General features: G+C 39.3%; 1 protein-coding gene across 1 annotated transcript; it reads left to right on the plus strand.

Annotated features, from left to right (window-relative positions):
* The first annotated feature begins 2998 nt into the window (after positions 1–2998).
* On the plus strand, positions 2999–14409 carry thoc3 (THO complex 3). Its single transcript, XM_076105257.1, has 6 exons — positions 2999–3197; positions 4996–5152; positions 5238–5442; positions 12667–12828; positions 13736–13836; positions 14112–14409. The coding sequence occupies exons 1-6, from the start codon at positions 3018–3020 to the stop codon at positions 14273–14275; spliced, it is 969 nt and encodes a 322-aa protein (XP_075961372.1). The 5' UTR covers positions 2999–3017; the 3' UTR covers positions 14276–14409.
* Positions 14410–26509: the final 12100 nt, after the last annotated feature.

The raw sequence follows: 26509 nt of genomic DNA on the forward strand, positions 1-26509 counted from the left end.
CCAGTCTCAGTGTAGTCCTGATCCTCTATATGAACCAGTCTCAGTGTAGTCCTGATCCTCTATATGAACCAGTCTCAGTGTAGTCCTGATCCTCTATATGAACCAGTCTCAGTGTAGTCCTGATCCTCTATATGAACCAGTCTCAGTGTAGTCCTGATCCTCTATATGAACCAGTCTCAGTGTAGTCCTGATCCTCTATCAGACCTCCATCAGTAAAGAGACCATCAGAGAGAAGATGGTCTGTTTCTATAGAGTTATTCTTGATGCTCATCATCGGAGCCACCGGGTCGGATTCTGGTGAAACCAGATGAACTCATGCAGGTTCACCAGAACCTCCTTCAGCTCAGACTCCAGCAGAGACCGGTCCACCGTGGACAGACCCGGATCCTCCAGCAGAGACCGGTCCACCGTGGACAGACACAAATCCTCCAGCAGAGACCGGTCCACCGTGGACAGACCCAGAACCTCCAGCAGAGACCGGTCCACCATGGACAGACCCAGATCCTCAGGAAGAGACACGCTGCTGGAGACCCAGGACGTATTGCTGGACCAGCTGGAGGGAAGGGAGGCACAGGAGAACCAGAACCAGGACTGAGAGGGGCAGACTGTCAGACCCTGCTGCAGTAGAATGAGAGGTTTTCTAAAGAGTCTGGCGCTCAGAGACACTACCACTTTAGTCCACAGGGGGCGACACAATCAACTCTAAATAGAAGTTCATGGTACTAACTTTAATGTAACACTGAGACATTTAAATAATCTTAACATATTGCACTTGTTTCATGAAGTCACAGATATTTAAACATGATTTAAGATCAAGAGGAGGAACTAGGTCTCTATCAGGGTCTCGTGAGGGTTTCTAGAATCACATCCAACAGGAAAGTTCTCAGGGTCCAACGGGACAGGATGTCACCTCTCCAAAGTAAAAGCAGAGAATCAGATCTTTGGAGGAACGTGGTGCTCGTGTTCTCCATCTACCACCTCTGAACCTTCACATGGTCCTGAAACGACGTCTTCCTCTTATAACGTCTTGTAAATATATATATATATTTATATATGTATTTATTAGTGCTGGGCAAGTTAATGTTAATTTCGCATTAACGCATTCATTAATTAACGCCGACAATTATTTTATCGCGCAAACGCATTTTTAAAATTTATTATAATTTTTATTTTTATTTTTTTTTATTGAAAGACAAGAGACAATACATATACATAACAACAAGAGGAAGACATGAACAGTGGGACAAAAGCCAGCAAACATCCTATAGTCAGTAATGTTAGTGCACCTATATGCTGAAATTCACGAACACATTTAAATGGCACAGATCAGGAGTGAGCGAAGGACTTTGAAAGTTAGCGGAAAGATTAACGTGAGACAACATCCGGTTTCTTCAGACTAACATCCGGTTTTCAGAATAAGATGCCAACAAAGTATGAATTATATTCACATTAAGTATAAAACATGCTACCTGCATCTCGTGAACCAAATGTTATTGCCCTTTTGTTCATATAGTAGTACTTTAAAAATAAAAGTGCGCAATACACTACTTTTGAATTCATTATTGAACTTTGCCATAACAATGCGATTAATCGCGATCAATCGCAAAAAATCCATGCGATTAATCGCGATTCAATATTTTAATCGTTGCCCAGCACTAATATATATATATATATATATATATATATATATTTATAAAGCTTCACCTGATGCAACGTTCAGAACCATTTTAAAGAGTATGCAATTACATAAATTCACATTTGTGTGACGTTTTTCACACCTCGTCATTCTTTTCTTAATAAAAACACGTTAAAAAGTGAAAATTTAGTTTTTGTCCGTTCAGTGTTTTTTTAAAGGACCAGATGGAGTTCTGCTGGTCCTGGTTCTGGTTCACTTCTTCACATGGAGGTTCTGTGTCTGACAGAGTTCAGGTGACTTTAGATGTGCGTGTGTGTGTGCGCGTATGTGTGTGAGTGTGTGTGTGTGTGTGTGTGTGTGTGTGTGTGTGTGTGGGAGTGTGTGCGTGTGTGTGTGTGCGTGAGTGTGTGTGTGTGTGTGTGTGTGTGTGTGTGTGTGTGTGTGTGTGTGTGTGTGTTTGCGTGAGTGTGTGTGTGTATCTTTGGGATATAAATGAGTGTTAAAACAAAAGATGTTTTTTTTAATCATGGATTTTCATTCTTAGCATCACTTGAAATAAATACATACAAATAAAACTGTTTCTTTTATTTTGGAGAATAAAGTATTTAGTTCACCTTTAATAACAATCTAAGACACTTATGGTTGAATTTATTATTCAATTTCTTGAATTTATTATGAACAAAGTGGACAAAACAAGATAAAAACAAGTAGAATAAGTAATTAATCACACAATAAAACTATAATAAATAAGTTAAAAACAACTAAACTCTTCTACACTGACTCATTTAAATTAGTTTTATAGTTTTGATGCTTTCAAAATAAGATAAATAGGATTCACTAAAGAATAAGAATAGAAAGAAAACACAATAAAAGAAAATGAAGAAAAGAAATAAAAGAAACAAAAGAAAAGAAATAAAGAAATAAAAGAAAATATAAAATCAGACGAAAAGAAACTAAATAAGGCTCACAAATAAAAACTTAAAAAATGAAGCAATTATTAAAAGATTTAATGTATCTGTGAGGAATAAATTAATAAACCAAGAGATGAATGAGAATATTTAATGATGGTTCAATACTGTATGATCTTCACATATCAAGTATAGTGTAATTAAAATGGACATTAAATCAGAATATTAGGATTGAACTGTAAAAATAATGTAAGATTGTTTAAAGATTAAAATTCTTAGATTTGGTTCCAATTAAATTGAAAGAGTTAAAGTTCAAAAACGAATTTCTTTGATTTCATTCGTATTTGTTGGTATTTAATGTAACGTAATGTATTTGTAGCGTTTCCTCTCCGAACCAGCAGAGGGCGCTAATGACCCTAAAGCCACGTTTGTTTTTAAACACTTCCGCTAAAACGTGACGTAACGTTGTCAAGATGGCGTCGCGGTACTACACGGAGATGCAGGAGAGCTTCAGGAACAACAACAAGAGCCGAGAGTTCGCGGCTCACACAGCTAAAGTACACTCGGTCGCGTGGAGCTGCGACGGAAGGAGGCTCGCGTCCGGCTCGTTCGATAAGACCGCGAGCGTGTTCGTCCTGGAGAAGGACCGGCTGGTGAGTGGAGGCTGCGCGCGGCGCTCTGCTAGCATGCTAACGTTAGCATCGTCTCTAGTGAATGAACTGCGTATCTAATAACGTTCTCAATACTTCCATACAATGATTGATGTATATGTGTTCAGGGCGTCGTTGACTCCTCCCTTACGGACAACCTGACATATAATAATATTATTAAAAATATTCGCTTATTAGATATTATCTCAGTATGACTTTTACTTTGAAGCATCTCTTAATTGGTACAAATTGATTGACTTCCTGTATGGGCGGAGTCAGAGATGTCCTCAATACACATCAGTCATTGTGTGGATCGAGAACAATGGTTTCATAGCACCTTAAAAATGAAGCTTTTACTTGGTAACATATCTCCATTGGTACATTTAATATGTGGTCAGAAATGTACTGAACACAAACGCATTAGTCAGTCAGATATTATTCATATTAATATCTTCATTTTAACCCTCAAATCAAAGAATAAAGACACTTCATCCACAAATTGTATTTTCCCTTTAACTCACGAGATGCAGAGAACATGTTTTATACTTAATGTGAATATAATTAATTTAATCATATTTCCATGTATGCAGTATGTATATACGCTTAGTTTACATCTTATTTTGAAAACCGGATGGTGTCTCACGTTAATCTTTCCGCTAATTTACCTTTAGTAAAGGTCATTAGGTACCCTTTAAGAGTATTGAGACCCTAAACCAAGGTGATGGCTTGATTCTCATCCGTAATTAGTTGAGTCTCAAGGTTTGTTAGATGTGTTAAAGCAGAACGTGAGACTGGACGGTGAACTAGTAGGACATATGTGTTGGTGTTGGCTTTGATGGTGTTGCCATTCTCTCCCTAGGCTGGTCTTGAATGCGTTGACTGAGGAGGCACTAACTGTGACTTGACTCAGGCTGTTCCATACTGGTGTTCTACTTGAAAAAAAAAGGTTTCCGTCCAAAGTCCTTCGCTCGCTCCCGATCTGTGCCGTATGAATAAGTTTACCGTAAATTTCAGTATATAGGCGTTCACACCAAACGCGGCGCAAATTATTCGCGCGAGTAGATTACATACAAAGTCTATGAACAGACACGATGAGACTGCAGTGACGCGAATTTGCGATGGCGTGAATTCGCTAGTTTAGTTTAGTGTTTTCTTTATTTTAGTTTACTGTGTTTTCTTTAGTTTAGTTTATATTAAAGCAAATTTAAAAGATGACTCAGTGTAGAAGAGTAAAAGTACATTCAGTCACATTTAATTCTTATTTTAGTTTTTTAGTGAATGTAAACGAGCTGAAAGGTTTTTAATTCTCACCGGCTGTAACGTGTTATATAATAATAACTTTATAGACAACAAAGTTGTTTAACACTATAACACTGTCCGAGTTGATAACGTTAAAGTCTCAGTCTAGCTATCGGCTATATTTCATATTTTTAAAACGTCTTTGAACAGATGCTGAATTTAAGAATATTTCGTAGTGATTTTAAATTATTTTGTTTACTCCGTGTGTGTTGATGTTGTTTGTTAAGAAACCAGTAATCTCCCAGAATTCAGTATTTTCCTAACAACGTTCTTTATGAGGAATGAACAAACTTTAAATAACCATGTTTAAATGTTGTAGATTCAACATATTAGAGTTTAACATAACAGTGAAATAAACAAGCAGCATTTAGCTCACAAGTATTAAGTGTAATAAGAGTTTTTATTAGAGTACCAGTGATGTGGTTTTGTAGTTTTGTGGACTCTTTTGTAGTTCTTTAAACCAAAAAACAAACATTCCTGACGTGTGTGTCTCCATCTCCAGGTGAAGGAGAACAACTACCGAGGCCACAGCGACAGCGTGGATCAGCTCTGCTGGCATCCAACCAACCCGGACCTCTTCGTCACGGCGTCCGGAGACAAGACCATCCGCATATGGGACGTCCGGACCACCAAGTGCATTGCCACAGTCAACACCAAGGGTGGGTCCTCAGTTCATAGAACATCTTCATGTCACTTCTTCTAGGAGAGAACATAGTGAGAACATCTTCATGTCACTTCTTCCAGGAGAGAACATCAACATCTGCTGGAGCCCCGACGGTCAGACCATCGCTGTGGGTAATAAGGACGACGTGGTGACGTTCATCGATGCTAAGACGCACCGATCCAGAGCGGAGGAGCAGTTCAAGTTCGAGGTGAACGAGATCTCGTGGAACAACGACAACGACATGTTCTTCCTCACCAACGGCAATGGCTGCATCAATGTCCTGAGGTAGGACTCACTTCTTCTACGTGTTTATATTCTGAGGTACTCTTTAGAGAGAGAGTTTAAGGTGACGTTGGAGAGAGTTTAAGGTGACGTTGGAGAGAGTTTAAGGTGACGTGGGAGAGAGAGTTTAAGGTGACGTGGGAGAGAGAGTTTAAGGTGACGTGGGAGAGAGAGTTTAAGGTGACGTTGGAGAGAGAGTTTAAGGTGACGTTGGAGAGAGAGTTTAAGGTGACGTTGGAGAGAGAGTTTAAGCTGACGTTGGGGAGAGAGTTTAAGGTGACGTTGGGGAGAGAGTGTAAGCTGACGTTGGGGAGAGAGTGTAAGCTGACGTTGGAGAGAGAGTTTAAGCTGACGTTGGAGAGAGAGTTAAGGTGACGTTGGAGAGAGAGTTAAGGTGACGTTGGAGAGAGAGTTTAAGGTGACGTTGGAGAGAGAGTTTAAGGTGACGTTGGAGAGAGAGTTTAAGCTGACGTTGGGGAGAGAGTTTAAGGTGACGTTGGGGAGAGAGTGTAAGCTGACGTTGGGGAGAGAGTGTAAGCTGACGTTGGGGAGAGAGTGTAAGCTGACGTTGGAGAGAGAGTTTAAGCTGACGTTGGAGAGAGAGTTAAGGTGACGTTGGAGAGAGAGTTAAGGTGACGTTGGAGAGAGAGTTAAGGTGACGTTGGAGAGAGAGTTTAAGGTGACGTTGGAGAGAGAGTTTAAGGTGACGTTGGAGAGAGAGTTTAAGGTGACGTTGGAGAGAGAGTTTAAGGTGACGTTGGAGAGAGAGTTTAAGCTGACGTTGGAGAGAGAGTTTAAGCTGACGTTGGGAGACCTCTTATCACTCCTGTAAAATTTGCCTAAAACGCCTATCCAAGGCATACCCAAAGTAAACTGACAGCTCTTATTGAACCATTGGGAGTACATGTATGGTTTTAGTCTCTATTGAAAGGTAACACTCTGAAGTTTCTTCACAAACAGTCAGAATCACTGTAAGATTCTGTAACAATACACTGAAACAGAAGGTTTTTATTTTCGCCTGGATTTTTTTTGGCCAACAGATGCCTGCAGTTAACTATGGCTGGGACTTATTAGCTGTAAAACACAATGGTACCATAGCATGAAGTCATAGTACCTGGTAGAAGTTCAAATTTGATAACAATACGACAGACAATGAATATTTTAAACATAGTTTACTAAGGGTAAGTCTGCGTAAAAGCGCTTTTGGATACTCGTAGTCACCAGGCAAAATTATTCATGTCGATATATGGTTATCTACAACGTATTTAACCATTGTCAACTTTCACAGATTCTTGAAAATTGTCAGTAACCTGACTTTGGTGTTCAAGATCGGTAATAAGTACCTCACTGACGGTGCGAGATTTGAGTTCCCAAACGTTTTCCCAGCTTGCTTTGCGTGAATCTGCATAGTGTTCTCTTCGTAATTTCATTGGCTATATGAAACCTGGGTTTCAACAAGATCTGTTGCAATTGGCTCGAGCTTTACTCAAAGCAAGAGAGGCGGGCATTGTCTTTCAAAGCGGACTCTCGTTGGCTGTTCCAGAATGTGACCGGGCTATGGACGCTCCTATTGGGTCAAATGAGGTGTCAATCTAACCGGCAGAATGCAACCGGCAGAATGCAGCCGCCATTTTGAGAGAAAAAATCCGCTTTGTTGACATGGAAATTGAAATTATGATCGAAAATAGATCGCTATTCATCATATCTGTCGGCAAATTTGAAATGATGCAACAGCCCCCCGTGGGTATTTATGGACGTACTAATGTGTTTTGGACTAAATCTTTTACTGGATTGGATCGTGTGGACCCTTAGCAATCTAGCAAGACCGTTTTTGCCGGACAATCATGTATGAGGGAAACGTTATGAATCATAATTGGTGAGTGACGGCGATATTTTAACGAGTTTATCTATTTTTGGAGTGTTTGTTTGACAGCGACGTTAACTGTACCTGCTGTTGTGATTGTATCTTGAAATGGTTTGCATAAATCGAATTACAAGACCATAGCTTTCTAATGAGATATCGCATCAGTACCTGTCTTTACAGAGCAGTCGTGTACATGACACAAATGTACACTGAACACTGAGTGTTGGAGAGTGTTGGAGAGTGTTGGAGAGTGTTGGAGAGTGTTGGAGAGTGTTGGAGAGTGTTGGAGAGTGTTGGAGAGTGTTGGAGAGTGTTGGAGAGTGTTGGAGAGTGTTGGAGAGTGTTGGAGAGTGTTTAAGCTGACGTGGGAGAGAGAGTTTAAGCTGACGTGGGAGAGAGAGTTTAAGGTGACGTGGGAGAGAGAGAGAGAGAGATTAAGCTGATGCTTTAGAGCAGTGTTTTTCAACCTTTTCTGAGCCGCGGCACATTTTTTACATTAAAAAGATCCCGCAGCACACCAACAACCAAAAACGTTACAAAATGACACCTTTTAGCATAATACAGCATATGCCATGGTGTCAAACTCAATCCCAGGGAGGGCCAACATAAGAAATTGTGACTACGTTGAGGGCCAAATAGAGTCACCATTTAATAAACAGGATAGAAGGGATATTGGACAAAGTGCAAAAAGAATACATGTTTAGGTAGGCTACATTATTTTATGCATACGTACCAGAGCCAGATGTTTGGCATCTTTTCTTGGCTGCCAGTTCATTAATATCTGGGGTTAGGTTCTGTGGAAACCCTAAAGATGGAGTGACGGTGTGCATCAGTGAGACGACTCCTGTGTGGGTTTGTGTTCATCTTCATCACAGAGAACAGCTGCTCACACAGGTATGTGCTTCCAAACATGCAGAGCATTTGAGCAGCATGTAGGCGGAGTTAAGGCATCGTTTCGGGGGTGAAGCTTGGAAACTGTGCAGCGCCCTCAGTCATACTTTGCCTTGAGTGTCATCACACTGGAGGTCTATCAGCTCCACAGGTGCTCTTTCCACGTCAACTGCAAACGGATTGCTGAGCAGTTCAGATGTAAATTTCTGAGCTGCAAAGTCGGTAAATCGCCGAGTGAACTCCGTGACAAGTGCGCCCAGTTTATCAGCAAAATGCGCAGTCGGGAGATAAACATGATATTTTCTGGTGGGCCGGATATATGCTGACAATTTAATGACAAGTCTCTAAATGTGTTGATCCTTACGAGGCTTTTCATCTGTGTTATGTTGTCCAGAGCCCAGTTCAGAGTCTGCATTTTTCCTTTTCAAATATTTCTCAATCACTGTTCGTCTCGTCACCGCAACCTCGTCATTTCATTCTACTATCCTAAATGAACACGGTCATTATCTACTGCCACCCACTGGCATGGAAGAGTATTTATTACTTAGCCAGCCACTATATTGCAGCTCAGATGCTCAACAATGGCAAAGTATTTGCAACAACTAAATAATACATTTTTGGACTCATTAAGTGAAATTGGACATTTTCCCACTGCACACCTGACGATCTCTCACGGCACACCGGTGTGCCACGGCACAGCGGTTGAAAATCACTGCTTTAGAGGGAGAGATTAAGCTGACGCTTTAGAGGGAGATTAAGCTGACGCTTTAGAGGGAGAGATTAAGCTGACGCTTTAGAGGGAGAGATTAAGGTGACGCTTTAGAGGGAGAGATTAAACTGACGCTTTAGAGGGAGAGAGATTAAGGTGACGCTTTAGAGAGAGAGAGATTAAGCTGACGCTTTAGAGAGAGAGAGATTAAATTGACGCTTTAGAGAGAGAGATTAAGCTGACGCTTTAGAGGGAGATTAAACTGACGCTTTAGAGGGAGATTAAGTTGACGCTTTAGAGGGAGATTAAGCTGACGCTTTAGAGGGAGATTAAACTGACGCTTTAGAGGGAGATTAAGCTGACGCTTTAGAGGGAGAGATTAAGCTGACGCTTTAGAGGGAGAGAGATTAAGGTGACGCTTTAGAGAGAGAGAGATTAAGCTGACGCTTTAGAGAGAGAGAGATTAAATTGACGCTTTAGAGAGAGAGATTAAGCTGACGCTTTAGAGGGAGATTAAACTGACGCTTTAGAGGGAGATTAAGTTGACGCTTTAGAGGGAGATTAAGCTGACGCTTTAGAGGGAGATTAAGTTGACGCTTTAGAGGGAGATTAAGCTGACGCTTTAGAGGGAGATTAAACTGACGCTTTAGAGGGAGATTAAGCTGACGCTTTAGAGGGAGATTAAGCTGACGCTTTAGAGGGAGATTAAGCTGACGCTTTAGAGGGAGAGATTAAGCTGACGCTTTAGAGGGAGAGATTAAGCTGACGCTTTAGAGAGAGAGATTAAGCTGACGCTTTAGAGGGAGAGATTAAGCGGATGCTTTAGAGAGAGAGATTAAACTGACGCTTTAGAGCAGGGGTCCCCAAACTTTTTCCTGTGAGGGCCACATAATTTTTCCCTTCTCTGATGGGGGCCGGGGTCAGTTTGTAACAGAAAGAGTGACGATCGCAGGGGTGCCTAAATGTAAACATTTATTGTTTTCCAGAAAGCCACACATAACCAAATATTAATAACCCTTTCCGGGATCTTCACAGAAAAAAGTTCAGCTGAGCTTGGCGTACAAATGTATCTGCTGAGCTAACAGTCCACTTTTTAGCTTTGAGAGTTTGTCTGCTCGCATTTGGCCTTGCAAGTTATCATACTTGTCTTTGTGACGGGATTCATAGTGTCGGCGCAGATTGTATTCTTTGAATACCGCCACCGCCTCTTGACAGATGAGACAAACAGCCTTTTCTTTGCATTGAACAAAAAAATAATCGTTTGACCACTGCAGGTTAAATACCCTGCATTCTGAATAAATTTTTCTCTTACCTAACCTTTTCGCCATTATTCCGTTCTATTTGACAGGGGCTAGTTTAGGATTTGCGTGGCCAGACTGAAAAAAAATCATAATGCGTCTCTGGTATTGTTCAGGGGGCCGGGCCAAATGTGGAGGCGGGCCGTATCCGGCCCGCGGGCCTTAGTTTGGGGACCACTGCTTTAGAGGGAGAGAGATTAAACTGACGCTTTAGAGGGAGAGAGATTAAGCTGACGCTTTGGAGGGAGAGAGATTAAGCTGACGCTTTGGAGGGAGAGAGATTAAGCTGACGCTTTGGAGGGAGAGAGATTAAGCTGACGCTTTGGAGGGAGAGAGATTAAGGTGACTCTTTGGAGAGAGAGAGATTAAATTGACGCTTTGGAGAGAGAGAGATTAAGGTGACGCTTTGGAGAGAGAGATTAAGCTGACGCTTTGGAGAGAGAGATTAAGCTGACGCTTTGGAGAGAGAGATTAAGCTGACGCTTTGGAGAGAGAGATTAAGCTGACGCTTTGGAGAGAGAGATTAAGCTGACGCTTTGGAGAGAGAGATTAAGCTGACGCTTTGGAGAGAGAGATTAAGCTGACGCTTTGGAGAGAGAGATTAAGCTGACGCTTTGGAGAGAGAGATTAAGCTGACGCTTTGGAGAGAGAGATTAAGCTGACGCTTTGGAGAGAGAGATTAAGCTGACGCTTTGGAGAGAGAGATTAAACTGACGCTTTGGAGAGAGAGATTAAGGTGACGCTTTGGAGAGAGAGATTAAGGTGACGCTTTGGAGAGAGAGATTAAGGTGACGCTTTGGAGAGAGAGATTAAGCTGACGATTTGGAGAGAGAGATTAAGCTGACGCTTTGGAGAGAGAGATTAACGTGACGCTTTGGAGAGAGAGATTAACGTGACGCTTTGGAGAGAGAGATTAAGCTGACGCTTTGGAGAGAGAGATTAAGTTGAAGCTTTGGAGAGAGAGATTAAACTGACGATTTGGAGAGAGAGATTAAGCTGACGATTTGGAGAGAGAGATTAAGCTGACGCTTTGGAGAGAGAGATTAAGTTGACGCTTTGGAGAGAGAGATTAAGATGACGCTTTGGAGAGAGAGATTAAGCTGACGCTTTGGAGAGAGAGATTAAGCTGACGCTTTGGAGAGAGAGATTAAGGTGACGCTTTGGAGAGAGATTAAGGTGACGCTTTGGAGAGAGAGATTAAGGTGACGCTTTGGAGAGAGAGATTAAGGTGACGCTTTGGAGAGAGAGATTAAGGTGACGCTTTGGAGAGAGAGATTAAGGTGACGCTTTGGAGAGAGAGATTAAGGTGACGCTTTGGAGAGAGAGATAGATTAAGGTGACGCTTTGGAGAGAGAGAGATTAAACTGATGCTTTGGAGAGAGAGAGAGATTAAGCTGACGCTTTGGAGAGAGAGAGAGATTAAGTTGACGCTTTGGAGAGAGAGAGAGATTAAGTTGACGCTTTGGAGAGAGAGAGAGATTAAGCTGACGCTTTAGAGAGAGAGAGAGATTAAACTGACGCTTTAGAGAGAGAGAGAGATTAATCTGACGCTTTAGAGAGAGAGAGAGATTAATCTGACGCTTTAGAGAGAGAGAGAGATTAATCTGACGCTTTAGAGAGAGAGAGAGATTAATCTGACGCTTTAGAGAGAGAGAGAGATTAATCTGACGCTTTAGAGAGAGAGAGATTAAACTGACGCTTTAGAGAGAGAGATTAACCTGACGCTTTAGAGAGAGAGATTAAGCTGACGCTTTAGAGAGAGAGAGATTAAGCTGACGCTTTAGAGAGAGAGAGATTAAGCTGACGCTTTAGAGAGAGAGAGATTAAGCTGACGCTTTAGAGAGAGAGAGATTAAACTGACGCTTTAGAGAGAGAGAGATTAACCTGACGCTTTAGAGAGAGAGAGATTAAGCTGACGCTTTAGAGAGAGAGATCAAGCTGACGCTTTAGAGGGAGAGAGATTAAACTGACGCTTTAGAGGGAGCGAGATTAAGCTGACGCTTTAGAGGGAGAGATTAAGCTGATGCTTTAGAGAGAGAGAGGTTAAGGTGACGCTTTAGAGAGAGAGAGAGATTATGCTGACGCTTTAGAGAGAGAGAGATTAAGCTGACGCTTTAGAGAGAGAGAGATTAAGCTGACGCTTTAGAGAGAGAGAGATTAAGCTGACGCTTTAGAGGGAGAGATTAAACATCTTTGAATGTGTTTGTCACCACGATCAGAGCGACAGACTTCATTTAAATAAACATCTCATCGTGAGGTCGTTTTCTTTCGTCTGAAGATTTTATTTTGAAAACAGGAAGCCGTCAGTCGCCTCTGTGTTTTATTTCTGACTCGTTTCTAGGTTTCTTGGGTTAATCACCTGTCACCTGACTCTGTAGTTCACCCATACGAGGCTCACATTCACCTGGTGTCCACTTCCTGTCAGCAGACTGTAATGATAACCGATGTGTGTTGTTCTGGTTTAGTTACCCGGAGCTGAAGCCCATCCAGTCCATCAACGCTCACCCGTCTAACTGCATCTGCATCAAGTTCGACCCGACGGGGAAATACTTCGCCACAGGAAGCGCCGACGCTCTGGTGAGCCTGTGGAACGTAGAGGAGCTGGTGTGTGTCCGCTGCTTCTCCAGGTACGTTATTATTATTATTAAAATTATGAATATTATTGGTATTTTATTAATATTGTTATTATTATTAATAACATTAATATTATTGTTATTATCATATATAATATTGGTATTATGAATAATGTTATTATTATTAATAATATTATTATTAACATTATTAATATTGTTATTGTGAATAATGTTATTATGAATAATGTTATTATGAATAATGTTATTATTAGTATTGTTATTATGAATAATGTTATTATTATTAATAATACTATTATTATTGTTATTATTAGTATTGTTATTGTGAATGTTATTGTTATTATTATTATTAATAATAATATTGTTGTCTTTATTAGTATTGTTATTAATAATGTTGTCGTTATTATTAATATCGTTGTTATTAATAATATATTATTATTAATATAATATTATTATTAATATAATATTATTATTATTGTTGTTACTATAGTTACAGCACCCCAAAAAAACAGTCAAACTAAATCCTAAATTTCTCTAAAGTCTGTTTTTATTAAATCATCTTTCTTTAATTATTATTGTTTGCAGGGAGAACTGTTTTTTTACTGCTGTAAAAAATCTTTTTTTTTAGGATTAAACGTCAATAAATATGGATTGAAAAATATAAACATGATGAGAATTTACTTAATCTTTTGTTAATTAATTTGGACTTTTGCACTTTACAATGATCTAAAGTTATCGGATCACATGAGTGTGACACCACTGGATCTAATTCTACTAATATTAAAATACTACTAATATTAATATTATCGTCTGATCAGCTTTAAACACATTTAGAAACATGTGACTCCTCCCACTTCCTTTTAATTATGACACATGACCCTCGTTAGCTGAATCTCTCTTCTCATTGGTTGATGGGGTTCTTGTCGTTCTGCTGACGTTGCAGGTTGGACTGGCCCGTCAGGACGCTGAGCTTCAGCCACGATGGGAAGATGTTGGCATCGGCCTCCGAGGATCACTTCATCGACATCGCAGAAGTGGAGACAGGTCAGTGAGAGAGGTTTAAACCTTTCAAAAGATTTACAGAGACTTTTCTATCAAATATTGTGTCTGTTATTCAGATTGTTGCTGTTCACTTTCACCCGTTCGTTCCATCTTTTTTGTACATTTCTTACGTTTTAATTGTAAAATCTCTGAGTCTCTTCTAAAGTGAATTTTTTTCCTGGTTTGCTTGAACGTCAATGCAAACTACTCGAAAAATAAAAGTTGAGATCTGAAGAGATCTTTATTTTCATGTAAATATGGTGCTTTTGTTTGTGCAGGAGAGAAGCTGTGGGAGGTTCAGTGTGACTCTCCGACCTTCACCGTCGCCTGGCACCCCAAGAGGCCTCTGCTGGCCTACGCCTGCGACGACAAGGAGGGCAAGTACGACAACAACCGGGAGGCCGGAACCGTAAAGCTGTTTGGTCTTCCCAACGACTCCTGAGAGACGAGCAGATCAGTTTGTTTGTTTCCTGCTTTAAACTGTCTGTGCCTCCAGCAGAGGGCGCAGCGACACACAGCTCCCGTTACTGTAATATATTGTCTTTTGATATTAAAATGTGTCTCTTTGTAAACATAGATTGACTCGTGATGTTTGTTGATGAGGACAGTTTCTATCTTTATATTAATGTTATCTGTTGAACGCTGGTGTGAGCAGGAAACACTCTTTAAAGCCTCTGGAAGTAAACACCCCGTCATTCACTCACTTTAGCCTCCAGAAAACTACAGAGTGACGTATTACTTTTATATCAGGCCTCGTTAAATATGTATTACGTCTACCGCTAATATAACGGAGGGTCCTTCATTTGCTGCAGCTGCAGGAATAAGCTTCTCAACAAGTGTTGTACCCAGATGAAGGAGCTTTACTGAGGTGTCGGTTTCTATTATCGAGAGATTTCTCTCAGATGGAGCTGTTGGTTGTTTACTCGTGTATTTATCTGACAGTCGGAGTTTGTAGTTTTTTAGATTTGTAAGTTCAACGTGCGTCAGTATGAGAATATATAATTTTGTTCCTCCTGTGATTCTTAGTTTCCTACTTTACTTTCCTCTTGTGCTCTAATCTCTCCTTTGCCTCAAAAGGTTTTGAGTATCAAGATCAACATCTTTAATAGATAAAAACCTTAAAAGACAAATGTCTTTAACGGATAAAAACTAGTGCTGGGCAAGTTATTTTTTTTTATTGAAAGACAAGAGACAATACATATACATAACAACAAGAGGATGACAAGAACAGTGGGATAAAAGCCAGCAAACATCCTATAGTCAGTTGTGTGTGTGTGTGTGTGTGTGTGTCCTTGAGCCTTTTGAGATGAAAAAAAAAAAAAAAAAGAATTAAAAAAGAACAACAAAAAAAAACAGGTAAGTATTTTTAATTTATTATTATTGTAACAGACTGTCTCATGTTTATCGTTTTGTATTGGAGATATGATGTCCCTTCAGGGTTGCCGTAGAGAAAAGGCGACTTCCGCTTCTGGTCGGGGGGGGGGGGGGGGGGCAGAAATAAAGAGAGAAGCTGCACCAGCTGTTGCTCTCCCTGGAGACTACTGGACATCGCTGCGGTAAAGTCAGCAGACACTCAGATCTCAGTGGTCAACTCAGCAGACACTTACATGTTAGTGCACCTATATGCTGACATTCACGGTAAACTCATTTAAACGGCACAGATCGGGAGCGAGCGAAGGACTTTGAAAGTTAGCAGAAAGATTAATGTGAGACAACATCCGGTTTCTTCAGACGAACATCCGGTTTTCAGAATAAGATGCCAACAAAGTATGATAAAAACCTTAAAAGACAAACATCTTTAACGGATAAAAACCTTAAAAGACAAACATCTTTAACGGATAACAACCTTAAAAGACAAACATCTTTAACAGATAAAAACCTTAAAAGACAAACATCTTTAACGGATAAAAACCTTACCCTTTGGACCCGAGCAGACCCCCACAGGGGTCTGTTTAGAAAAGTGTAGCATTCAGCGTGTCGTAGAAATCATTTTTCATAAAGAAATATGATTATTGCTCCAGACATATTAAATATCGAATTAACGGGAAAAGTCCGAGCAACATCATCATACCAGCCATTGTAAACACTGCAAACACAATTATACATGAACTGTTAGGTTTTTAAGAACAAAGGATGAAGGAGCTTGCAGGCCGCAGGTACTCTTCTGCTGCGAGCTTCTTACTGCGCACGCGCATCAGAAGAATGAGCTGGACCCGGTTCAAAATTAAAAACAATATTTAATGTACTACACAAAGTTCACTTACAAACTGAATTAACTATCAATAGTAATGTTCTCGAGAGCAGAGACCACATACACGCATCTCCTCACAGTCCGGCGCGGCCAGTTAGCTGAAAATGAGAGCTGCAGTGATCTGAGGTAAACTCCCTAAAACATTGTCTTTTGTATCCCCTGAGAGTTGGAAAGTGTCCGATACTGTCATAAAACATGTGAATGATCCTCCGTTGATCAGTGATTGGCTCCATTTGAATCCTGTCCCCTCCCATTATCGATCCCTTAGCAAAACATCTTGGCTCCTCGCAAAACATCTTGGACTCCTCCTCTCTGTCCTGCTGGTCAGCTTGGCATTTGACCGTCCCACTGGCCCCATCCTCCATCGATGAGGTCGCCTCCATTTGCTGCTGCATGTCTGACACCTCACTCAGAATCCTTATCTGACCCTCAAAACTATTCTTAGTGTTTTAATACCTACAGTGACTATACTTCTATGATTTAATACATTCAATGAGTTAATATACTGTAACATATAATATCCTCTATAAGTAAGAATATTATAAACATAATACATTCCATATGGAAACATATTGTGACCAACATATTTATTATTGTGACACTTCTACTCACCACTAGGGGTGTTATTAAATCCTACTAATAATGCGTTTAATACTGAAATTGTCGACAGAACTAAGATCATATCTGGAAGATATCTAGAAGATTTGCCACAATTTTGGCCAAAAATCGACGACCTATGCTCTCTCTATGGCTCTCTCATCACGGAGCAGGGATCGCACATGGCGGATGAACACATGCAGGAGGGGCGTGATTCGACCCGGAGACGATCGGCGTCGTCGAAATTACTCTCTTTCAAACCGTTCAAAAGTTATGGGTATACAGTTGTGTGAAAAAGTGTTTGCCCCCTTCCTGATTTCTTATTTTTTTGCATGTTTGTCACACTTAAATGTTTCAGATCATCAAACAAATTTAAATATTAGACAAAGATAACACAAGTAAACACAAAATGCAGTTTTTAAATGAAGGTTTTTATTATTAAGGGGGAAAAAAAATCCACACCTACATGGCCCTGTGTGAAAAAGTGATTGCCCCCTAAACCTAATAACTGGTTGGGCCACCCTTAGCAGCAACAACTGCAATCAAGCGTTTGCGATAACTGGCAATGAGTCTTTTACAGCGCTGTAGAATTGTTGTAATTCAGCCACATTGGAGGGTTTTCGAGCATGAACCGCCTTTTTAAGGTCATGCCATACCATCTCAATCGGATTCAGGTCGGGACTTTGACTAGGCCACTCCAAAGTCTTCATTTTGTTTTTCTTAAGCCATTCAGAGGTGGACTTGCTGGTGTGTTTTGGATCATTGTCCTGCTGCAGAACCCAAGTGCGCTTCAGCTTGACGTCACGAACAGATGGCCGGACATTCTCCTACAGGATTTTTTGGTAGACAGCAGAATTCATGGTTCCATTTACCACAGCAAGTCTTCCAGGTCCTGAAGCAGCAAAACAGCCCCAGACCATCACACTACCACCACCATATTTTACTGTTGGTATGATGTTCCTTTTCTGAAATGCCGTGTTACTTTTACGCCAGATGTAACGGGACATACACCTTCCAAAAAGTTCAACTTTTGTCTCGTCAGTCCACAGAGTATTTTCCCAAAAGTCTTGGGGATCATCAAGATGTTTTCTGGCAAAACTGAGACGAGCCTTTATGTTCTTTTTGCTCAGCAGTGGTTTTCGTCTTGGAACTCTGCCATGCAGGCCATTTTTGCCCAGTCTCTTTCTTATGGTGGAGTCATGAACACTGACCTTAATTGAGGCAAGTGAGGCCTGCAGTTCTTTGGATGTTGTTCTGGGGTCTTTTGTGACCTCTTGGATGAGTCGTCGCTGCGCTCTTGGGGTAATTTTGGTCGGCCGGCCACTCCTGGGAAGGTTCACCACTGTTCCATGTTTTCGCCATTTGTGGATAATGGCTCTCACTGTGGTTCGCTGGAGTCCCAAAGCTTTAGAAATGTCTTTGTAACCTTTTCCAGACTGATAGATCTCAATTACTTTGTTTCTCATTTGTTCCTGAATTTCTTTGGATCGCAGCATGATGTCTAGCTTTTGAGGATCTTTTGGTCTACCTCACTTTGTCAGGCAGGTCCTATTTAAGTGATTTCTTGATTGAGAACAGGTGTGGCAGTAATCAGGCCTGGGTGTGGCTAGAGAAATTGAATTCAGCTGTCTAATATTTAAATTTGTTTGATGATCTGAAACATTTAAGTGTGACAAACATGCAAAAAAATAAGAAATCAGGAAGGGGGCAAACACTTTTTCACACAACTGTACATGCCAACATCAGCCACAGGTCACGAGAAAAAAAATTGGGTAAAAAAACGTACGTTTTGACGGTTTTGGCGATGTAAAACGGATTTATTCCAGCGGATTTCGGCGCAGCTCTTTCCTCCATGTTGTGCTGCATGCCTGTGACTGAGATCAATGCGCTGGCGGAATGAATGACAAAATGGCAGACGATTCTGTGAGGTGGAGCAATCCATGTAGAGAGGAGATTCTCAAACACCCCAGCATGGCTCTCGTTGGACTATCCCGCATCTAAAAAGGTCTCACACGAGTAAATCGGCCAAGCACAGGCCTTACCAGGGTCACATAGACACACATTATGAGCCATTTATTGTTATGAATGACAGATATGACACATCGTAACTGCTCATAATTATTCAAAATGGTGTCAAACTGCTTTATTTGGATTATTGAACACTCTTAGTGATAAGAAAAGTGAATATATAGTTAATATTTAGTTATATAGTATATAAAATTAGTATACAGCAATGCAACAGCTGGTTCCGAAAATCAAAATTTTGATTTTTATGACCATTTATGCTGGCCTGCTTCACTCAACCGAAGTAAAATATGTTGTGGGGACATGTAAAACGTGTTGTTCTATGTCTGTGGTGTATTTTTAGGCTTGCAGCTGCATTATTTAAAAAATATATGTTCAATACAAGTGCTTTTTTTCAGGCGAACCTGGAAATTTGTCAATTTGAGCTGTGCCATAAGTGTATCAGTTATTAACCAGTAACATATACACAATATTTACACAATTCAACACATCTCACAAGTGTTACCAGTATTCTAGCATCAAAATTATTAAAATAGACCTTGTAGTTAGAGCTGGGGACTATCTTGAGTATGGGTATGCAATTTTTGAGCAGAGGGCTAAAAATAGGGCTAGGGTCCAACAGGTTTTAAAAAACAAACATCTTTAACAGATAACAACCTTAAAAGACAAACATCTTTAACGGATAAAAACCTTAAAAGACAAACATCTTTAATAGATAAAAACCTTAAAAGACAAACCTCTTTAATGGATAAAAACCTTAAAAGACAAACATCATTAACGGATAAAAACCTTAAAAGACAAACTTCTTCAATAGATAAAAACCTTAAAAAACAAACCGTTAACGGATAAAAACCTTTAAAGACAAACATCTTTAACGGATAAAAACCCTAAAAGACAAACATCTTTAATGGATAAAAACCTTAAAAGACAAACATCTTTAACGGATAAAACCCCTAAAAGACAAACATCTTTAACGGATAAAAACCTTAAAAGGCAAACTAATTTAACAGATAAAAACCTTAAAAGACAATCATCGTTAACGGATAACAACCTTAAAAGACAAATATCTTTAATGGATAACAACCTTAAAAGACAAACATCTTTAATAGATAAAAACCTTAAAAGACAAACATCTTTAACAGATAAAAACCTTAAAAGACAAACTAATTTAACAGATAAAAACCTTAAAAGACAATCATCGTTAACGGATAACAACCTTAAAAGACAAACATCTTTAACGGATAACAACCTTAAAAGACAAACATCTTTAACGGATAAAAACCTGAAAAGACAAACATCTTTAACGGATAAAAACCTTAACGACAAACATCTTTGACGGATAAAAACCTTAAAAGACAAACATCTTTAACGGATAAAAAGCTTAAAAAACAATCATCGTTAACGGATAACAACCTTAAAAGACAAATATCTTTAACGGATAACAACCTTAAAAGACAAACATCTTTAATAGATAAAAACCTTAAAAGACAAACATCTTTAACAGATAAAAACCTTAAAAGACAAACTAATTTAACAGATAAAAACCTTAAAAGACAATCATCGTTAACGGATAACAACCTTAAAAGACAAACATCTTTAACGGATAACAACCTTAAAAGACAAACATCTTTAACGGATAAAAACCTGAAAAGACAAACATCTTTAACGGATAAAAACCTTAACGACAAACATCTTTGACGGATAAAAACCTTAAAAGACAAACATCTTTAATGGATAAAAACCTTAAAAGACGAAAATCTTTAACGGATAAAAGACAAACATCTTTAACGGATAAAAACCTTAAAAGACAGACATCGTTAACGGATAACAACCTTAAAAGACAAACATCTTTAACGGATAAAAAACTTAAAAGACAAACATCGTTAACAGATAACAACCTTAAAAGACAAACATCTTTAACGGATAACAACCCTAAAAGACAAACATCTTTAACGGATAAAAAACTTAAAAGACAAACATCTTTAACAGATAACAACCTTAAAAGACAAACATCTTTAACAGATAACAACCTTAAAAGACAAACATCTTTAATACATAAAAATCTTAAAGACAAACATCTTTCATGTCCCATGACACATGTCGGTGTGTTATCTGTCTATCATTGGTGTGTTATTTGTGTGTTGTTGGTGTGTTATCTGTCTATCGTTGGTGTGTTATTTGTGTGTTGTTGGTGTGTTATCTGTCTATCGTTGGTGTGTTATTTGTGTGTTGTTGGTGTGTTATCTGTCTATCGTTGGTGTGTTATTTGTGTGTTGTTGGTGTGTTATCTGTCTATCGTTGGTGTGTTATTTGTGTATTGTTGGCGTGTTATTTGTGTGTTGTTGGTGTGTTATCTGTCTATCGTTAGTGTGTTATTTATCTATCGTTGGTGTGTTATTTGTGTATTGTTGGTGTGTTATTTGTGTGTTGTTGGTGTGTTATCTGTCTATCGTTGGTGTGTTATTTGTCTATCATTTGTGTGTTGTTGGTGTGTTATTTGTGTGTTGTCGGTGTGTTATTTGTCTATCGTCGGTGTGTTATTTGTCTATCGTTGGTGTGTTATTTGTCTATCGTTGGTGTGTTATCTGTCTATCGTCGGTGTGTTATTTGTGTATCGTTGGTGTGTTATTTGTGTATTGTTGGTGTGTTATCTGTCTATCGTTGGTGTGTTATTTGTGTGTTGTTGGTGTGTTATTTGTCTATCGTTGGTGTCTTATTTGTCTATCGTTGGTGTCTTATTTGTCTATCGTTGGTGTGTTATTTGCCTATCGTTGGTGTGTTATTTGTGTGTTGTCGGTGTGTTATTTGTCTATCGTTGGTGTGTTATTTGTGTGTTGTTGGTGTGTTATCTGTCTATCGTTGGTGTGTTATTTGTGTGTTGTTGGTGTGTTATTTGTCTATCGTCGGTGTGTTATTTGTCTATCGTTGGTGTGTTATGTGTGTGTTGTCGGTGTGTTATCTGTCTATCGTTGGTGTGTTATTTCTGTGTTGTAGGTGTGTTATCTGTGTATTGTTGGTGTGTTATCTGTCTATCGTTGGTGTGTTATCTGTCTATCATTGGTGTGTTATTTGTGTATTGTTGGTGTGTTATCTGTCTATCGTTGGTGTGTTATTTGTGTATTGTTGGTGTGTTATTTGTGTATTGTCAGTGTGTTATCTGTCTATCGTTGGTGTGTTATGTGTGTGTTGTTGGTGTGTTATTTGTCTATCGTTGGTGTGTTATTTGTGTGTTGTTGGTGTGTTATTTGTCTATCGTCGGTGTGTTATTTGTGTGTTGTTGGTGTGTTATTTGTCTATCGTCGGTGTGTTATTTGTCTATCGTTGGTGTGTTATGTGTGTGTTGTCGGTGTGTTATCTGTCTATCGTTGGTGTGTTATTTCTGTGTTGTAGGTGTGTTATCTGTGTATTGTTGGTGCGTTATCTGTGTATCGTTGGTGTGTTATCTGTCTATCGTTGGTGTGTTATCTGTCTATCGTTGGTGTGTTATCTGTCTATCATTGGTGTGTTATTTGTGTATTGTTGGTGTGTTATCTGTCTATCGTTGGTGTGTTATTTGTGTATTGTTGGTGTGTTATTTGTGTATTGTCAGTGTGTTATCTGTCTATCGTTGGTGTGTTATGTGTGTGTTGTTGGTGTGTTATTTGTCTATCGTTGGTGTGTTATTTGCCTATCGTTGGTGTGTTATTTGTGTGTTGTCGGTGTGTTATTTGTCTATCGTTGGTGTGTTATTTGTGTATTGTTGGTGTCTTGTCTGTCTATCGTTGGTGTGTTATTTGTGTGTTGTTAGTGTGTTATTTGTCCATCGTTGGTGTGTTATGTGTGTGTTGTCGGTGTGTTATTTGCCTATCGTTGGTGTGTTATTTGTGTATTGTCGGTGTGTTATTTGTGTGTTGTTGGTGTGTTATTTGTGTATTGTTGGTGTGTTATCTGTCTATCGTTGGTGTGTTATCTGTCTATCGTTGGTGTGTTATTTGTGTATTGTCGGTGTGTTATTTGTGTATTGTTGGTGTGTTATCTATCTATCGTTGGTGTGTTATTTGTGTATTGTTGGTGTGTTATCTGTCTATCGTCGGTGTGTTATTTGTCTATCGTTGGTGTGTTATGTGTGTGTTGTCGGTGTGTTATCTGTCTATCGTTGGTGTGTTATTTCTGTTTGTAGGTGTGTTATCTGTGTATTGTTGGTGCGTTATCTGTGTATCGTTGGTGTGTTATCTGTCTATCGTTGGTGTGTTATCTGTCTATCATTGGTGTGTTATTTGTGTATTGTTGGTGTGTTATCTGTCTATCGTTGGTGTGTTATTTGTGTATTGTTGGTGTGTTATTTGTGTATTGTCAGTGTGTTATCTGTCTATCGTTGGTGTGTTATGTGTGTGTTGTTGGTGTGTTATTTGTCTATCGTTGGTGTGTTATTTGCCTATCGTTGGTGTGTTATTTGTTTGTTGTTGGTGTGTTATTTGTCTATCGTTGGTGTGTTATTTGCCTATCGTTGGTGTGTTATTTGTGTGTTGTTGGTGTGTTATTTGCCTATCGTTGGTGTGTTATTTATGTATTTTTGGTGTGTTATCTGTCTATCGTTGGTGTGTTATTTGTGTATTGTCGATGTGTTATCTGTCTGTCGTTGGTGTGTTATTTGTGTGTTGTAGGTGTGTTATCTGTGTATTGTTGGTGCGTTATCTGTGTATCGTTGGTGTGTTATCTGTCTATCGTTGGTGTGTTATCTGTCTATCATTGGTGTGTTATTTGTGTATTGTTGGTGTGTTATCTGTCTATCGTTGGTGTGTTATTTGTGTATTGTTGGTGTGTTATCTGTCTATCGTTGGTGTGTTATTTGTGTGTTGTGGGTGTGTTATTTGTCTATCGTCGGTGTGTTATTTGTCTATCGTTGGTGTGTTATTTGTGTGTTGTTGGTGTGTTATCTGTCTATCGTTGGTGTGTTATTTGTGTGTTGTTGGTGTGTTATCTGTCTATCGTTGGTGTGTTATTTGTGTGTTGTTGGTGTGTTATCTGTCTATCGTTGGTGTGTTATTTGTGTGTTGTTGGTGTGTTATCTGTCTATCGTTGGTGTGTTATTTGTGTATTGTCGGTGTGTTATTTGTCTATCGTTGGTGTGTTATTTGTGTGTTGTTGGTGTGTTATTTGTCTATCGTTGGTGTGTTATCTGTCTATCGTTGGTGTGTTATTTGTGTATTTTTGGTGTGTTATCTGTCTATCGTTGGTTTGTTATTAGTGTGTTGTAGGTGTGTTATCTGTGTATTATTGGTGTGTTATCTGTGTATCGTTGGTGTGTTATCTGTCTATCGTTGGTGTGTTATCTGTCTATCATTGGTGTGTTATTTGTGTATTGTTGGTGTGTTGTCTGTCTATCGTTGGTGTGTTATCTGTCTATCATTGGTGTGTTATTTGTGTATTGTTGGTGTGTTGTCTGTCTATCGTTGGTGTGTTATTTGTCTATTGTTGGTGTGTTATCTGCTATTGTTGGTGTGTTATTTGTGTATTGTCGGTGTGTTATTTGTCTATCGTTGGTGTGTTATTTGCTATTGTTGGTGTGTTATTTGTGTATTGTCGGTGTGTTATTTGTCTATCGTTGGTGTGTTATTTGTCTATTGTTGGTGTGTTATCTGCTATTGTTGGTGTGTTATTTGTGTATTGTCGGTGTGTTATTTGTCTATCGTTGGTGTGTTATTTGTCTATTGTTGGTGTGTTATCTGGTATTGTTGGTGTGTTATTTGTCTATCGTCGGTGTGTTATTTGTCTATCGTTGGTGTGTTATTTGTCGATCGTTGGTGTGTTATTTGTCTATCATTGGTGTGTTATCTGTCTATCGTTGGTGTGTTATCTGTCTATCGTTGGTGTATTATTTGTGTATCGTTGGTGTGTTATTTGTGTATTGTTGGTGTGTTATCTGTCTATCGTTGGTGTGTTATTTGTGTGTTGTTAGTGTGTTATTTGTCCATCGTTGGTGTCTTATTTGTCTATCGTTGGTGTGTTATTTGCCTATCGTTGGTGTGTTATTTGTGTGTTGTTGGTGTGTTATTTGTCTATCGTCGATGTGTTATTTGTCTATCGTTGGTGTGTTATGTGTGTGTTGTCGTGTTATTTGTCTATCGTTGGTGTGTTATTTGTGTATTGTTGGTGTGTTATCTGTCTATCGTTGGTGTGTTATTTGTGTATTGTCGGTGTGTTATTTGTCTATCGTTGGTGTGTTATTTGTGTGTTGTTGGTGTGTTATTTGTCTATCGTTGGTGTGTTATCTGTCTATCGTTGGTGTGTTATTTGTGTATTTTTGGTGTGTTAACTGTCTATCGTTGGTGTGTTATTTGTGTATTGTCGGTGTGTTATCTGTCTATCGTTGGTGTGTTATTTGTGTGTTGTAGGTGTGTTATCTGTGTATTGTTGGTGCGTTATCTGTGTATCGTTGGTGTGTTATCTGTCTATCATTGGTATGTTATTTGTGTATTGTTGGTGTGTTATCTGTCTATCGTTGGTGTGTTATTTGTGTATTGTTGGTGTGTTATCTGTCTATCGTTGGTGTGTTATTTGTCTATCGTCGGTGTGTTATTTGTGTGTTGTTGGTGTGTTATCTGTCTATCGTTCGTGTGTTATTTGTCTATCGTTGGTGTGTTATTTGTCGATCGTTGGTGTGTTATTTGTCGATCGTTGGTGTGTTATTTGTCGATCGTTGGTATGTTATTTGTCTATCGTTGGTGTGTTATATGTCTATCGTCGGTGTGTTATTTGTCTATCGTCGGTGTGTTATATGTCTATCGTCGGTGTGTTATTTGTGTATCGTCGGTGTGTTATTTGCCTATCGTTGGTGTGTTATTTGTGTGTTGTAGGTGTGTTATTTGTCTATCGTCGGTGTGTTATTTGTCTATCGTTGGTGTGTTATGTATGTGTTGTCGGTGTGTTATTTGTCTATCGTTGATTTGTCTATCGTTGGTGTGTTATCGGTCTATCGTCGGTGTGTTATTTGTCGACCGTTGGTGTGTTATTTGTCGATCGTTGGTGTGTTATCTGTCTATCGTCGGTGTGTTATTTGTCTATCGTTGGTGTGTTATTTGTCTATCTTTGGTGTGTTATCTGTCTATCGTCGGTGTGTTATTTGTGTATCGTTGGTGTGTTATTTGTCTATCGTTGGTGTGTTATCTGTCTATCGTTGGTGTGTTATTTGTGTATCGTTGGTGTGTTATTTGTGTATTGTTGGTGTGTTATCTGTCTATCGTTGGTGTGTTATTTGTGTGTTGTTAGTGTGTTATTTGTCCATCGTTGGTGTCTTATTTGTCTATCGTTGGTGTGTTATTTGCCTATCGTTGGTGTGTTATTTGTGTGTTGTTGGTGTGTTATTTGTCTATCGTCGGTGTGTTATTTGTGTGTTGTTGGTGTGTTATCTGTCTATCGTTGGTGTGTTATTTGTCTATCGTTGGTGTGTTATTTGTCGATCGTTGGTGTGTTATTTGTCGATCGTTGGTGTGTTATTTGTATCGTTGGTATGTTATTTGTCTATCGTTGGTGTGTTATATGTCTATCGTCGGTGTGTTATTTGTCTATCGTTGGTGTGTTATATGTCTATCGTCGGTGTGTTATTTGCCTATCGTTGGTGTGTTATTTGTGTGTTGTTGGTGTGTTATTTGTCTATCGTTGGTGTGTTATTTGTGTATTGTCGGTGTGTTATTTGTCTATCGTTCGTGTGTTATTTGTGTGTTGTTGGTGTGTTATTTGTCTATCGTTGGTGTGTTATTTGTGTGTTGTTGGTGTGTTATCTGTCTATCGTTGGTGTGTTATTTGTGTATTGTCGGTGTGTTA

The sequence above is a fragment of the Anarhichas minor genome, unplaced genomic scaffold (genome assembly GCF_050575085.1).
Source record: "Anarhichas minor isolate MPS153535 unplaced genomic scaffold, ASM5057508v1 ptg000031l, whole genome shotgun sequence".
NCBI classification, from domain to species: Eukaryota; Metazoa; Chordata; class Actinopteri; order Perciformes; family Anarhichadidae; genus Anarhichas; species Anarhichas minor.

Coding starts and splice junctions, on each gene's coding strand:
- thoc3 (XM_076105257.1), top strand. CDS start 3,018: ATGGCGTCGCGGTACTACACGGAGATGCAGGAGAGCTTCAGGAACAAC. Junction 3,198..4,995: donor TCCTGGAGAAGGACCGGCTG/GTGAGTGGAGGC, acceptor CTCCATCTCCAG/GTGAAGGAGAACAACTACCG. Junction 12,829..13,735: donor TGTGTCCGCTGCTTCTCCAG/GTACGTTATTAT, acceptor CTGACGTTGCAG/GTTGGACTGGCCCGTCAGGA.